Here is a 15,811-nt window from a genome sequence, read left to right on the forward strand (position 1 = left end):
TGCGTAGTCAGGTGCTGAGGTGTGTGGCTACTGGTATAAATTGTATCAGTTCATGGAGTGCTGTGCATCATACCAGGCAGCTTGGACTTCTGAGGCAATATGAAGCCTTTTTGAGAGGTTTAAGTAGAAGGATGAAGAGCTCAGACCTGCCGTTTAAAATATGGCAAAGACCATCAATAGCCCTGTGGACTAGAGGAAGATAGAATCGAGGGAGGCAGACCAATGGCATAAACTAGCAACCCTGCCGGTTGAAAGAAAGAAACTTGTTTAGGAGATGTTAAAGATAGCACAGTCTTTCATTTCTGGAAATACAGTGGGCTAGATAGTCTGAAAAGTATTTCTGCTACAAAAACTTGAGAAATGCTCATTAAAATATAATAAATATCATTTTAATTGTATAACTGAACTCATAGGAAAGTAAGGAAAAGTTTCAAGTCTTAAAAAGTCAAGAGGTAACTGTAAACCTAAGTGGCAGTTGTATCCACCCCTGAGTCTCATGTGGGTGAGACTTCCCCATCACCAGCCCTGTTGTACTGCATCCCTGCCTGCAATCAGGGTGAGCAGAACTCTGCTCGGTGAGATGGCAAAACAGAAAACCACCTGTCTGCCTGCACAGGGTGCCAGCAAGGAGTCCTGTCTGCTCAGTCGGGGCTGCAGAAAAACCCACCGTTGTTGGCTTTACATGTTCATTTTATACCCTCCCGTGGTCTTGGATCCTGCATAAAAAGTAGGGTAGGACTATCCCTTGTTACCTTTACAGAGGCAAACGCAGAACTATTCTGGGTACAAAATACCTTTTTTCTTTTGGATGACTTTAACCTCTAGTATTGGTCTAGCACAGAAATAAATCTTAGTGATGGTTCCCAGGGTGAACAGATACCAAAAGTACTTGACAGAGATTGGAATCAGTACTATATGCACACCTAATGATCCATTTTTAAAAGTGATTGCAGATAAGAAGAGAGCCCATTCATCCATTCAATAAATATTTTTTAATGTCTTCTTCTATACTGGCAATCTATTGTGAACTGAAAACGTACAGGGGCCCATGTACCTTATTCGATCAGTACTCACTCTTTCTCCTGGTTTGTTCATTTGTTTTCATCAAAATGTAAGCAGCTTGGAATTTTCTTTGACTAGACTAAATTTATTATTGAATAGGAGCTGAAGATAGATGGATAATAAGTCTACAGAAAGGACTTGGGGGAAAAAATCAAAGATGGTCTTTATTGAAGAGTCAGACAGACCTGGTTTGAATACTGGCTCTACTGTGTGACTTTGGTCAGATTACTTAACCTTTCTGAGCCTCTATTTCCTAACTTGTAAAATGAGATTCTTAGGACCATTAAATGAGAAACGTGACAAAGTCCTTGATGTGACTGACAGCTGGTATTGGGGTATATACTCAACATTCCTTATCTTCTTCACAAAATATATGTTAAATTTTGGGTTGAGTGGATAGAAAATGTCAGAAAGGCTCTCTTTGTCTGTTGTAGAACTACTGCCTGTTTTCTGATGGCTTGGAGGGAAAAAATGGCATTCTCTGGGTGGGGGATGTAACTCTTAGTGTGCCAGTGGGGAGAATGGGAGGCTTGTCCAAGGGTACAAGTGCCAGGACCCCAGGGCAGGGGTTTCTTCCCCTACACCCATTCCCACTTCCATCATAAGTCTACCCCCTTTCTTCTAGAGAGGGTTTTGACTTGATAGGGTATTAAATCCTGAATCTGACAGACTTAAGGGCAGAAAGAACGAACTTATTGATTTCTTTCCTAATTTAATGAATATTCAGGCTCATAAGTGATCAAGAATAAGAGGATAACATGTCTCATAAAAAGGCACAGTGTCCCTGAGTTAGGATATGCCAGTGCCCCATTTTGCCATTTTACAGTTAGATTTTTAAAGTAAAAGAACAAAAAAACATTGTGCTTATTTTTTTGAGCATGAAGTTTTTCTTTTAAGATTTTTTTACAAGTCTTCTTTTGTGGATTATACTCACTTTTAGCTTTATTATCTGGAATAAAACAAAGTACTTATAAATCTGAAGGGTTTAATGGGCTTAAATAGGACGTGCAGCAAGGCATAAGCCCATAACTCAGTGTACCTCTTGGTCCTATTCACGAACCTTGAGACAATGCTATAAAGTTCTGATTCCCAGGAACACTTTTTGGAGGCTGGAGGTTATATATCAGGAGATTAGTAACTAATCCTCAAATTTATGTTTCATGGAAAGTACACCTCGCCAAGTGTTTTCCAACAGCAGACTGGACATTCAAAGCAGACTTTGTGTGCAGTGGCAAACCACAGGCTCTGTGAGACAGTAGTCAGTAGATTTTTATATAAACATGCAGTACTTTCTTCAATGGGGTGTTTAAAGCTGAAGGCCTCCTGAGTATGTTAGGGTCTCATGGCCTTTGTCAGGAGTGTGGGTTTGGCCTGGAACATTCAGTCCAGGTTTTTCCCTTCAAGCCTAGGGAATTGCTGGCTCTGTGCCATCACAGCCTGGAAGGCTGTCGTGCTGGCAGCTGAGTGTCCCATTACGAGCAATGCCCAGAGCAGAAAGAACAGCAGTGATACCCATCTGGCTCTTCGTTTGCCTCGGCGACATCTCTGAGCTGTTTAGGGGCAGTGTTGAAATTGATGGTAATTCTGCCTTTCCTCACTTCTTAGGAAAGACCAGAACTTGTTGTCTCCGGTGAACTGCTGGTATTTGCTCCTGAACCAAGTGAGGAGGGAAAGCAGAGACCATGCGACCCTGAGTGACATCTATCTGAACAACGTCATTATGCGGTTCATGCAGATCAGTGAGGATTCCACCAGGATGTTCAAAAAGGTACCGACTGCCAGTCCTGCTGCAGTGTGCTTTCCTGGGACCACTCTGCCTATGTCCAGGCCTGAGAAGGGTCGTAATTGTACTCAGTAGATATTAGGTAATAAATAAATAAGTGAACATATATTTTAAAGACACAGAACAAAAAGTTAAAGCTGAGCAGGCGTACTTAAAGAGTTGTGAAGCACTGACTCTGTGACCTGAACAACGTGTGAGCAGAATTCTGAAATGAGAAGTGCCACAAATTGCACTTCTGTCCTTAAGAACAGACTGCCTGCAGTTACGAAAAACCAGACCAGAGGGGAGTAGCCTTACATTCTGTGTTTTGGACTCATGACCAAGATGGGTACATGTGCTGCTCTCTTGGGAGAATGTCACCACAGTTTTTTCGTACTCGTACCAGATGGGCAGTGGAGGCTATGAGAGAGAGACATGAAAAATATTCCCTGGGGCACAGAAAATGCAGCCTCTGACATGCCAGGAGCTTCCTCCCTCCCAAATCTATTAAAAAAATAGGAAGTGGGCTTTTAAGGCTTCTTATCATTGTTAGTAGTCTCAGCCAACTCTCAGCAATTTTTTTGTTGTTTGGACATTTTGCTGCAGAATAATAACAAAATTGGACCATTTCCTGTGTAGAGAATGCAGCTACTTGCCCAATAAGACTGGCTTTCAGTTTTTATGTTTGTAGGACAAGGGTTCTCCACCCCATCCCAGCTTTGTAATTGTGGCATTTGGTGCCTGTGTCTGTACCTCTATTCAGTAAGTAATTATTAGTTTCAGAAAGTGGGGAGGGGGGGAAACCACCTTGTAGATTAATGGCATATTTATGTTTAAAGGGACCCCTTAAAGCAAAGATGTAGTATTAATCAGGCCAGCTGGAATGCTCCTTAGTTGTATTTGATGTGTCCACATTAGATTTTATTTCTGGCCTAGAAATGGAACTTGGCAAACTCTAAGTTGTCTTTTGCTCCATTAAATGGGAAAAGAAACATAGGAAATAAAGGAGAAATTCTCAAAATTTGGAATAAGAGCATATTAAGAAGAGAAAAAATAGAGAAATATCCTTTCTATCTTAAAAAATAGTTGAGTCTGAGCCATGAAAAGGAAATAATTTTCTCACGTCAGCCCTTTGCACCAAGACCTCGTCATTGGGTTTAGGTTTTTTTTTTTTTTTTTTTTTGAGCATCTTCCATGAGCAGGAAATGGTGTTAGGTCTTGGGAAGGCAACATAGATGAAGAAAAACTAATCCTCATGTTCAAGGATGTCATAGTTTATCCAAATTTGGATGGCACTATATGATGCTTCCCAGTTATGGGGATTCAAGTCAGCTATTCAGCCGGGGCCTCAGATCAGCACCTCAGTTGAGTTTGTTCATTTATCCTTTCAACAAAACATCTTTAAAATGCCTGGCTGGGAAAGCAGTGTTAAAAGACATGTCCCTGCCTGCAGGAATTCATTACAATAATTAACGTTAAAGGGCCATACAGCCCACTATGGGAGCTTGAAGGCTGTAGATCCAAACCTTACCTGAGGGGTCAGGAAATTCTTCCCAGGGAGGGGCCACTTGAAGTGAGACCTGTAGGAGAAGGGGGCGGCCAGCCAACAGACAAGCACAGTGAACTCTTTTGGGGGGAAAGGGAAAGCAAAGAGTTTGTTGTGACTGGACCTGCGCTGTGTGGGAGTGAGTGCTCTGACCTGGAAAGGACTGTCATAATAAAAAGGGACTTTGTATGTTTTGCTAAGATGTAAGGATTTGTATTTTGTAAATCCAAGTCAAGGGTTTGATAAAGTTGCCAGAAACATAGGGCTGAGAGTCAAGTGGATTTGGATTTGAATCCCAGCTCTTCTGCTTACTTGCTTTGTGATCTTGGGAGACAATTCCAGATTCGAAGGAGTGCTCTCCACTCTCTGAGGAAGTGGGGAAGGCTGGGCTGCGCAGAGGAAGAAGCCGAGCCTCTGGGGCTCTGGAGCCGGGGTGACCCTTTGAAGTTGTCTTCTGCCTAGGACAGGAGGCCTCCCCTTTGATTTGTCTTTGGATTGGAGCTGCCTTTAGGGAGGGGCTGAGTAATCTTGTGCTGAGGCTGCTGCCTTTGGTGGAGGCTAATTCCAGAGCGCAATGCCCAGAGAAGGGTCAGCTGTGAGTTTCAACAGCCAACATTCCCAGTAGTTGGGGGAATAAGTTCTTGACTCTTGAAGACAGACAGGGTCTGGGGAATCTATACTAAATACAGTGCCTGCTTGCTTGCTACCTAGAAGGACTTCTTACCTAGATTTTCTGGGACTCAAGAATTATAATTCCTGGAAACTGCCTTTTTACAGTGAACTCCTGGTTACTCTGGCATTTAGTAGCGTGAGTGGTATTCTCACACCAAACCACTGCTGCCCGGCTGGAGACTTAACAATCAGGACGACCACAGGTGCCCAGTCCTACCTCCCTCAAGCAAACCCAGCAGACTACATAGCCCACCTCGCCAGGTATATTATTGCTGGGAAAAGAAAGGACAAGAGAGGCAGAGGGCAAAAGGGAGAGACAGGAGCTTATTGAGGAGCCAGGCCAGCCCACGAGGACACATTTGTTATCTGAAAGAACAGGAGGTCAGACACATATTTATCAAGTCCAGGTCCCTTTAGATTAAAAAGCAACACTAGACATTTTTCCTTTTTTCCCCAACACCCTGCCTTTTTCTTCTCCGGTTCTTCTGTTGTTATGGTTCCAGAAGCATATTTTCTATCAGAACAGAAAGAAATCATCAGATCCAGTCTGGAGTGATCTCTAGAACTGCTGTGGAATTTTCAGTGAGCATCATGCTTGTCCTTGGGAGACGATTTTGAGATGTCCTTATTTTTCAAAACTATCCCTACATCTATATGGAGATCTAGATAGATGCTGGGTGCTTCACAGTTTCAGTCTCTTAAACAGCTCTATCGTATTCACCTCAGTTAGTGATAGACTGTTCTGTCAAATAGAGACTTTGGAGCAGGTCATTTTAGGAGCGTTTTTTAGCAAGATACTTATAGGAATACCTAATTCCATGCATAGGTATAGGGAACAGCTTCAGGCTTAAATTTTAATCTCATCAGATCCAGTTAATACAAATAGTTGTCTGTGCTTGACAAAGTTTTCAGCAGGTAGAAAAAGAGATTTTTAAAAACAAAACAACAGAACCCAATTACTCAAATTTTGCTTATTTCAGATTTAGGCCTTTAGAGCTGTAAATGAAGCCTATTGGTCAGAATAATATAGTGATTCATCTTTTAAGCTCTGAAATCAGATATTTTGGGTATGAATCTGGGCTTTGCCACTGAACTTGGGAGTATTTGTAAACTTCTTAAACCTCAGTTTCTGCACTTATAAAATAGATACAGTAACCTATCTTGGATAATTGTCTGGAAGATCATGAATTATACATGGAAAGCCACTTAGCCCAGTCTCTGGACTTGGTAAGTCCTAACTAGCTATTATCTTTATTATTATCTATATAAGTACTTATTCCACGTGCCTGTAATAATTATGTAATATGAGATTACAGTAGACATTATTCCAAATGTGTCCTCATTCTAAGGAAAATGTGTGGCACAGCTGTGATAAACCCACCCAGATCATCACATGTTATTTATATATGATCACATTGTGAAATTCCGAACCATATTTGTAAGTGGACTCAAAATGCCCTCACAGTATCCGTGCTTGGAGCTGAGTTAAAATTCAGGTCCTCACACCTCAACAATTCATGGGAAATCAAGGACTAAGCTGTTGAATACATGTGTCGGCCAACCCCCCTGTGACTCTCAGGTCCCCTCCATCTATTTCTTATGAAGAGTCTTAGCTTTGAGGCTTCATTGATTTCTTCATTCATTCAACCATAAGAGGTATTGAATTCCAGGATCGTTGTTAGATACGGACAGTGTAAACATGAACAGAGTAGGGCTGTGCTCTTAACTCTCAAGTTCTGCTTTGTCATTTTAGGAGACAGCCAGAAATTGGAGAATCATAGCACACATGGGTTTGCTTCATTATCAAACCTCACTTCTTTCCCAAAGAACGAGGGGGTGGTGAGGTGCCTCTTGCCCTGTTCCCCAGCCTTCCCTCCCAGAGTGGTGAGATCTTTTTTGCTGCCTTCTTTCTATTATTCATGCTGAAAGAGAGTGTTCCACATCCGGTGTGGTGCTACAGCCAAAAAACGTGCAGCTCATACGCTATGCATAAAAATGTAATTAATGCCAGCAGTCACAAATGCAGGAAAGACCACAGCCAGCTTGTGGTAATGACTGTATTTAAGCCCCTTATCACATGATTTTATTTCCCAATTTTAAGAATGTTAATAAAAGTATGTAGTTTAGAGGAAGTACCATAAAATGGTAACATTTGGATATGTTAAATCATCTCTGGGTGTTTTAAATTATCTTGACATCTGTCGTTTCACCATGGATTGTTTCAAATTATTAATGTTTCTATCCTTCCTTAGTTTGCCTAAATATGTGCTGCACAAGTATAATTAATTTTGTTCCTTCACCAGTAATGATGACCTCTGTATGCTACCACTTAACTGAATATTAACTGTGCACCAAGCACTCTGCTCTATATTTTTCACACATTAGCTCACTCTTCCTTACAGCTGCCCAATAAACAGTATTATAATCTGCATTTAGGGATGAGGAAACAGAAGACTCGGAAATATAAAATGCAGAACCAGGCTGGCTTGTATGCATTTTGTCTTTGCCCGTAAGTCTCAGAGAGTTCATAGTTACTATCACTTTGTTGGAGTTATTCAGTAGGAAGTGGAGCTGTGACTCAGTGCATAGGTCAGAGATTTCTGAAAATGGGACACTGTGGTTCCTGGCCTTATTCATTTTTTTATGAAAAGCCTGAAGAATGAGAGTTCTGGATGACACAGCGAAATCTGTCAGTCATCCAAGTTATGGGCAGGGGCTCAAGCAGCAGAGACAGGCCCTAGGCCATTGAGAATTACCTGATTTTGCCATAAATACCATAGGTCCTGAGATTCAAACTGACAGGAATTCAGTTAACCCATTTTGGTACTGTTGATTGTGTGGCCTAATCTGAAAGGAAGGAGAGAGTACCAGTACGATTTGGGAATTTGTGTACTTTTCAAAAATTTTTGATCAAAGCCAATCATATTCTGTTTAAATACCCCAGTGTTAAAGAAAACAAAGACATTTCACAGGGGTAAAAATGTTGTTTACTTAGCCCATCTAAAATAAGTTAATATTCAAACAGATGGTTTAATATAAGTTAATTAAAGATACCAGTCCACTACAGATCTCTAAGGCTCTAACCTTGTTTTTTAGGAAAAGGTCCATATGTTTAAAAAAATCTGAAAGCTACCAATCTGAATGAGTATTTGTTTTTAGAATAAAAATATATATTCATTGTACGAATTTAGAAAACATTAAAAAATATAAAAATGGGGGAGGGGCGGAAGATGGCGGCGTGAGTAGAGCAGCGGAAATCTCCTCCCAAAACAACATATATCTATGAAAATATAACAAAGACAACCCTTCCTAGAATAAAGACCAGAGGACACAGGACAACATCCAGACCACATCCGCACCTGAGAGAACCCAGCGCCTCGCGAAGGGGGTAAGATACAAGCGCCGGCCCCGCGGGAGCCGAGCGCCCATCCCCCCAGCTCCCGGCGGGAGAAGAGCAGGCAGAGCGGGAGGGAGACGGAGCCCAGGGCTGCCGAACACCCAGCCCCAGCCATCCGGGCCCAGAGTGCAGGGCCCTCGATACTGGGAAAACAGGGCAGCAAGAACAGTGAGCAGGCACTGGAGGCTGGGCGACAGAGGACATAAGAAAAGCGCGCGACCATTTTTTTTTTTTTTTGCTTTTTTGCTGCTTTCTTTTGGCGAGCGCTTTTTGGAAGTCTTAAAGGGAGAGGGACCCCAATACTAGGGAAACAGGGCAGAAAGACCGGTGAGCAGAGGCCTGAGGCTGGCACCGGAGAATAAAGAAAAACGAATGACCAACTTTTTTTTTTAATTAAAAATTTTTTTTTTTTTAATTAAAAAAATTTTTTTCTTGTTTTTTTTTGTGGTCGTTGTTTTGTTTTGGCGGGTGCTTTTTGGAAGTCTTAAAGGGGCAGGGCGGGTCACTTAATCCAGAGGTAGGGAATCCGGGATCTCTGGGCACCCTAACCCCTGGGCTGCAGGGAGCAGGGAGGCCCCTTACGGAGATAAATAGCCTCCCAGCAGCTCCTGCTCCAACGCGACTCCACCATTTTGGAGCAGCTGCCAGAGCCAGGCCACGCCCACAGCAGCAGCGGAGATTAACTCCATAGCAGCAGGGCAGGAAGCAGAAACCCTATCTGCGCGCAGCTGCGCAGCACAAGCCACTAGAGGCCGCTGTTCTCCCAGGAGAGGAGGGCCACAAACCAACAAGAAAGGAAGTCCTTCCAGCCGTCACTCGTCCCAGCTCTGCAGACTATTCCTATCACCATGAAAAGGCAAAGCTACAGGCAGACAAAGATCACAGAGACAACACCAGAGAAGGAGACAGACCTAACCAGTCTTCCTGACAAAGAATTCAAAATAAGAATCATAAACATGCTGACAGAGATGCAGAGAAATACGCAAGAGAAATGGGATGAAGTCCGGAAAGAGATCACAGATGCCAGAAAGGAGATCGCAGAAATGAAACAAACTCTGGAAGGGTTTATAAGCAGAATGAATAGAATGCAAGAGGCCATTGATGGAATTGAAATCAGAGAACAGGAACGCATAGAAGCTGACATAGAGAGAGACAAAAGGATCTCCAGGAATGAAACAATATTAAGAGAACTGTGTGACCAATCTAAAAGGAACAATATCCGTATTATAGGGGTCCCAGAAGAAGAAGAGAGAGGCAAAGAGATGGAAAGTATCTTAGAAGAAATAATTGCTGAAAACTTCCCCACACTGGGGGAGGAAGTAATCAAACAGACCACGGAAATACACAGAACCCCCAACAGAAAGGATCCAAGAAGGGCAACACCAAGACACATAATAATTAAAATGGCAAAGATCAAGGACAAGGAAAGAGTGTTAAAGGCAGCTAGAGAGAAAAAGGTCACCTATAAAGGGAAACCCATCAGGCTAATGTCAGATTTCTCAACAGAAACCCTACAGGCCAGAAGAGAATGGCATGATATATTTAATACAATGAAACAGAAGGGCCTTGAACCAAGGATACTGTATCCAGCACGACTATCATTCAAATATGACGGTGGGATTAAACAATTCCCAGACAAACAAAAGCTGAGGGAATTTGCTTTCCACAAACCACCTCTACAGAACATCTTACAGGGACTGCTCTAGATGGGAGCACTCCTAGAAGGAGCACAGCACAAAACACCCAACATATGAAGAGTCGAGGAGGAGGAACAAGAAGGGAGAGAAGAAAAGAATCTCCAGACAGTGTATATAACAGCTCAATAAGCGAGCTAAGTTAGGCAGTAAGATACTAAAGAGGCTAACCTTGAACCTTTGGTAACCACGAATTTAAAGCCTGCAATGGCAATAAGTACATATCTTTCAATAGTCACCCTAAATGTTAATGGGTTGAATGCACCAATCAAAAGACACAGAGTAACAGAATGGATAAAAAAGCAAGACCCATCTATATGCTGCTTACAAGAAACTCACCTCAAACCCAAAGACATGTACAGACTAAAAGTCAAGGGATGGAAAAACATATTTCAAGCAAACAACAGTGAGAAGAAAGCAGGGGTTGCAGTACTAATATCAGACAAAATAGACTTCAAAACAAAGAAAGTAACAAGAGATAAAGAAGGACACTACATAATGATAAAGGGCTCAGTCAAACAAGAGGATATAACCATTCTAAATATATATGCACCCAACACAGGAGCACCAGCATATGTGAAACAAATACTAACAGAACTAAAGGGGGATATAGACTGCAATGCATTCATTCTAGGAGACTTCAACACACCACTCACCCCAAAGGATAGATCCACTGGGCAGAAAATAAGTAAGGACACGGAAGCACTGAACAACACAGTAGAGCAGATGGACCTAATAGACATCTATAGAACTCTACATCCAAAAGCAGCGGGATATACATTCTTCTCAAGTGCACATGGAACATTCTCCAGAATAGACCACATACTAGGCCACAAAAAGAGCCTCAGAAAATTCCAAAAGATTGAAATCCTACCAACCAACTTTTCAGACCACAAAGGCATAAAACTAGAAATAAACTGTACAAAGAAAGCAAAGAGGCTCACAAACACATGGAGGCTTAACAACACGCTCCTAAATAATCAATGGATCAATGACCAAATCAAAATGGAGATCCAGCAATATATGGAAACAAATGACAACAACAACACTAAGCCCCAACTTCTGTGGGACACAGCAAAAGCAGTCTTAAGAGGAAAGTATATAGCAATCCAAGCATATTTAAAAAAGGAAGAGCAATCCCAAATGAATGGTCTAATGTCACAATTATCGAAATTGGAAAAAGAAGAACAGATGAGGCCTAAGGTCAGCAGAAGGAGGGACATAATAAAGATCAGAGAAGAAATAAATAAAATTGAGAAGAATAAAACAATAGCAAAAATCAATGAAACCAAGAGCTGGTTCTTCGAGAAAATAAACAAAATAGATAAGCCTCTAGCCAGACTTATTAAGAAGAAAAGAGAGTCAACACAAATCAACAGTATCAGAAACGAGAAAGGAAAAATCACGACGGACCCCACGGAAATGCAAAGAATTATTGGAGAATACTATGAAAACCTATATGCTAACAAGCTGGGAAACCTAGGAGAGATGGACAACTTCCTAGAAAAATATAACCTTCCAAGATTGACCCAGGAAGAAACAGAAAATCTAAACAGACCAATTACCAGCAACGAAATTGAAGAGGTAATCAAAAAACTACCAAAGAACAAAACCCCCGGGCCAGATGGATTTACCTCGGAATTTTATCAGACATACAGGGAAGACATAATACCCATTCTCTTTAAAGTTTTCCAAAAAATAGAGGAGGAGGGGATACTCCCAAACTCATTCTATGAAGCTAACATCACCCTAATACCAAAACCAGGCAAAGACCCCACCAAAAAAGAAAACTGCAGACCAATATCCCTGATGAACGTAGATGCAAAAATACTCAACAAAATATTAGTAAAGCGAATTCAAAAATACATCAAAAGGATCATACACCATGACCAAGTGGGATTCATCCCAGGGATGCAAGGATGGTACAACATTCGAAAGTCCATCAACATCATCCACCACATCAACAAAAAGAAAGACAAAAACCACATGATCGTCTCCATAGATGCTGAAAAAGCATTTGACACAGTTCAACATCCATTCATGTTAAAAACTCTCAGCAAAATGGGAATAGAGGGCAAGTACCTCAACATAATAAAGGCCATCTATGATAAACCCACAGCCAACATTATATTGAACAGCGAGAAGCTGAAAGCATTTCCTCTGAGATCGGGAACTAGACAGGGATGCCCACTCTCTCCACTGTTATTTAACATAGTACTGGAGGTCCTAGCCATGGCAATCAGACAAAATAAAGAAATACAAGGAATCCAGATTGGTAAAGAAGAAGTTAAACTGTCACTATTTGCAGATGACATGATACTGTACATAAAAAACCCTAAAGACTCCACCCCAAAACTACTAGAACTGATATCGGAATACAGCAAAGTTGCAGGATACAAAATCAACACACAGAAATCTGTGGCTTTCCTATACACTAACAATGAACCAACAGAAAGAGAAATCAGGAAAACAACTCCATTCACAATTGCATCAAAAAAAATAAAATACCTAGGAATAAACCTAACCAAAGAAGTGGAAGACTTATACTCTGAAAACTACAAGTCACTCTTAAGAGAAATTAAAGGGGACACTAACAGATGGAAACTCATCCCATGCTCGTGGCTAGGAAGAATTAATATCGTCAAAATGGCCATCCTGCCCAAAGCAATATACAGATTTGATGCAATCCCTATGAAACTACCAGCAACATTCTTCAATGAACTGGAACAAATAATTCAAAAATTCATATGGAAACACCAAAGACCCCGAATAGCCAAAGCAATCCTGAGAAAGAAGAATAAAGTAGGGGGGATCTCACTCCCCAACTTCAAGCTCTACTATAAAGCCATAGTAATCAAGACAATTTGGTACTGGCACAAGAACAGAGCCACAGACCAATGGAACAGACTAGAGAATCCAGATATTAACCCAGACATATATGGTCAATTAATATTTGATAAAGGAGCCATGGGCATACAATGGCGAAATGACAGTCTCTTCAACAGGTGGTGCTGGCAAAACTGGACAGCTACATGTAGGAGAATGAAACTGGACCATTGTCTAACCCCATATACAAAAGTAAACTCAAAATGGATCAAAGACCTGAATGTAAGCCATGAAACCATTAAACTCTTGGAAGAAAACATAGGCACAAACCTCTTAGACATAAACATGAGTGACCTCTTCTTGAACATATCTCCCCGGGCAAGGAAAACAACAGCAAAAATGAGTAAGTGGGACTATATTAAGCTGAAAAGCTTCTGTACAGCAAAAGACACCATCAATAGAACAAGAAGGATCCCTACAGTATGGGAGAATATATTTGAAAATGACACATCCGATAAAGGCTTGACGTCCAGAATATACAAGGAGCTCTCACGCCTCAACAAACAAAAAACAAATAACCCAATTAAAAAATGGGCAGAGGAACTGAACAGACAGTTCTCCAAAAAAGAAATACAGATGGCCAACAGACACATGAAAAGATGCTCCACATCGCTAATTATCAGAGAAATGCAAATTAAAACTACAATGAGGTATCACCTCACACCAGTAAGGATGGCTGCCATCCAAAAGACAAACAACAACAAATGTTGGCGAGGCTGTGGAGAAAGGGGAACCCTCCTACACTGCTGGTGGGAATGTAAACTTGTTCAACCATTGTGGAAAGCAGTATGGAGGTACATCAAAATGCTCAAAACAGACTTACCATTTGACCCAGGAATTGCACTCCTAGGAATTTACCCTAAGAACGCAGCAATCAAGTTTGAGAAAGACAGATGCACCCCTATGTTTATTGCAGCACTATTTACAATAGCCAAGAATTGGAAGCAACCTAAATGTCCATCAATAGATGAATGGATAAAGAAGATGTGGTACATATACACAATGGAATACTACTCAGCTATAAGAAAAGGGCAAATCCAATCATTTGCAGCAACATGGATGGAGCTGGAGGGTATTATGCTCAGTGAAACAAGCCAAGCGGAGAAAGAGAAATACCAAATGATTTCACTTATCTGTGGAATATAAGAACAAAGGAAAAACTGAAGGAACAAAACAGCAGCAGAATCACAGAACTCAAGAATGGACTAACAGGTACCAAAGGGAAAGGGACTGGGGAGGATGGGTGGGTAGGGAGGGATAAGGGGGGGAGAAGTAGGGGGGTATTAAGATTAACATGCATGGGGGGGTAGGAGAAAAGGGAGGGCTGTACAACACAGAGAAGGCAAGTAGTGATTCTATAACATTTTGCTATGCTGATGGACAGTGACTGTAAAGGGGTTTATAGGGGAGACCTGGTATAGGGGAGAGCCTAGTAAACATAATATTCGTCATGTAAGTGTAGATTAGTGATAGCAAAAAAAAAAAAAAAAAAAAAAAGGGCAGTTCCTGTGTGGTAACCTCCAACGAGTTCTACACAAGGGTATAAAGGGCATATAAAAGTGTAGGCAAAGGGTCTGTTTGTGTTTATACAGAGGATCAAAGCCTAATTGGGCTACCCCGAAAATGAACTATGATACGATATGAAAAAGAACTTCCAACATCTGCACTCTCTGGAAGACTCATGCCAGAAGATGATCATCAAAAAACCCCAACAAAGATCCACGCACTGCTACAGCTGTAGATGCACTCATCCCACCAGTTCCTGGACTTGCCATGGGAATGAGGAAGGAGATATCTAAGCTGGCCTGTGCATACAGTAAAACAACAAATTGGACTGGATCTATACTGTTGGAACTCAACCAAGAATTTGGAGAAGTGCAAATTGTAGCGCTCCAAACTCTTACAACTACAGACTATTTACTGTTAAAAGAACATAAGGGATGTAAACATTCCCCAGGAATGGGTTGTTTTAATTTGTCTGATTTCTCTCAGACTGTTCAAGTTCAGTTGGACAATATCCACCATATCATAGATAAGTTTTCACAAATGCCTAAGGTGCCTAACTGGTTTTCTTGGTTTCACTGGAGATGGCTGGTAATTACAGATATGCTTTGGTTATGTAACTATACTCCTATTATGTTAATGTGTGTGCGCAATTTAAGTAGTAGCTTAAAACCTATATATGCTGAAGTTACTCTACAAGAAGATTTGTCAAAGAAATAATCAATCTTCCCATGTTTTCTTCCGCCTGCTACTTCTATAGCTTTTCTTCTTCCTTCCTAATTACAACCCTTAAATAGAATTCGTGCCTCATATCAAATTTACCGAGTATCATAATTCTTCCAAGTGGTAAAGATACCTCAAGACAAATGCTGGGCATAGAAGCCACAGGGCATAAATATGCAAAGAAGTAAAAAGCTAACTTTTTCAAACAATAAGGCTTCTCTCTCACTTACCAACTTCACATTTCCCTGTATGGCCCCGGAAGATGACTGGTTAGCCAGAGACCGGTAAGATTCCTCAAGGGAGGAACAACCTAAGACAGGCACAGTCGCAGGGGGGCCATCAGGTGAGAAATTGGGGATCAACAGAGGTGAGTCTTAGAACCTCACCCCCCCGTTCTGAGAGAAATCTTCTGCATACGTGGATGTTTTATTGCCCTGGTCTAGCTTGGATTAACACATAGTCTACAGGCACACACTTGATCATCTACATTTGCTCTCTTACAACACTAAACTATGTTTTCTACCTTTATCTTGTATCTACCTACCACTTCAGCATTTTATTAAAAA

The 15,811-nt window shown here is 41.3% G+C and overlaps 1 protein-coding gene across 8 annotated transcripts in view; it reads left to right on the forward strand.

Annotated features, from left to right (window-relative positions):
- The window catches only part of SRGAP1 (SLIT-ROBO Rho GTPase activating protein 1), a 281,990-nt gene that overhangs the window by 148,393 nt on the left and 117,786 nt on the right, over positions 1–15,811 (forward strand). For all 8 annotated transcript variants that reach the window (XM_036894920.2, XM_036894915.2, XM_036894919.2 and 5 more), the window contains one exon: positions 2,668–2,830. In XM_036894920.2, coding sequence (XP_036750815.2) covers positions 2,668–2,830 — 163 coding nt within the window. The remainder of the gene's footprint in view (positions 1–2,667; positions 2,831–15,811) is intronic.

Source organism: Manis pentadactyla, chromosome 10, assembly GCF_030020395.1.
Source record: "Manis pentadactyla isolate mManPen7 chromosome 10, mManPen7.hap1, whole genome shotgun sequence".
Taxonomy (NCBI): domain Eukaryota; kingdom Metazoa; phylum Chordata; class Mammalia; order Pholidota; family Manidae; genus Manis; species Manis pentadactyla.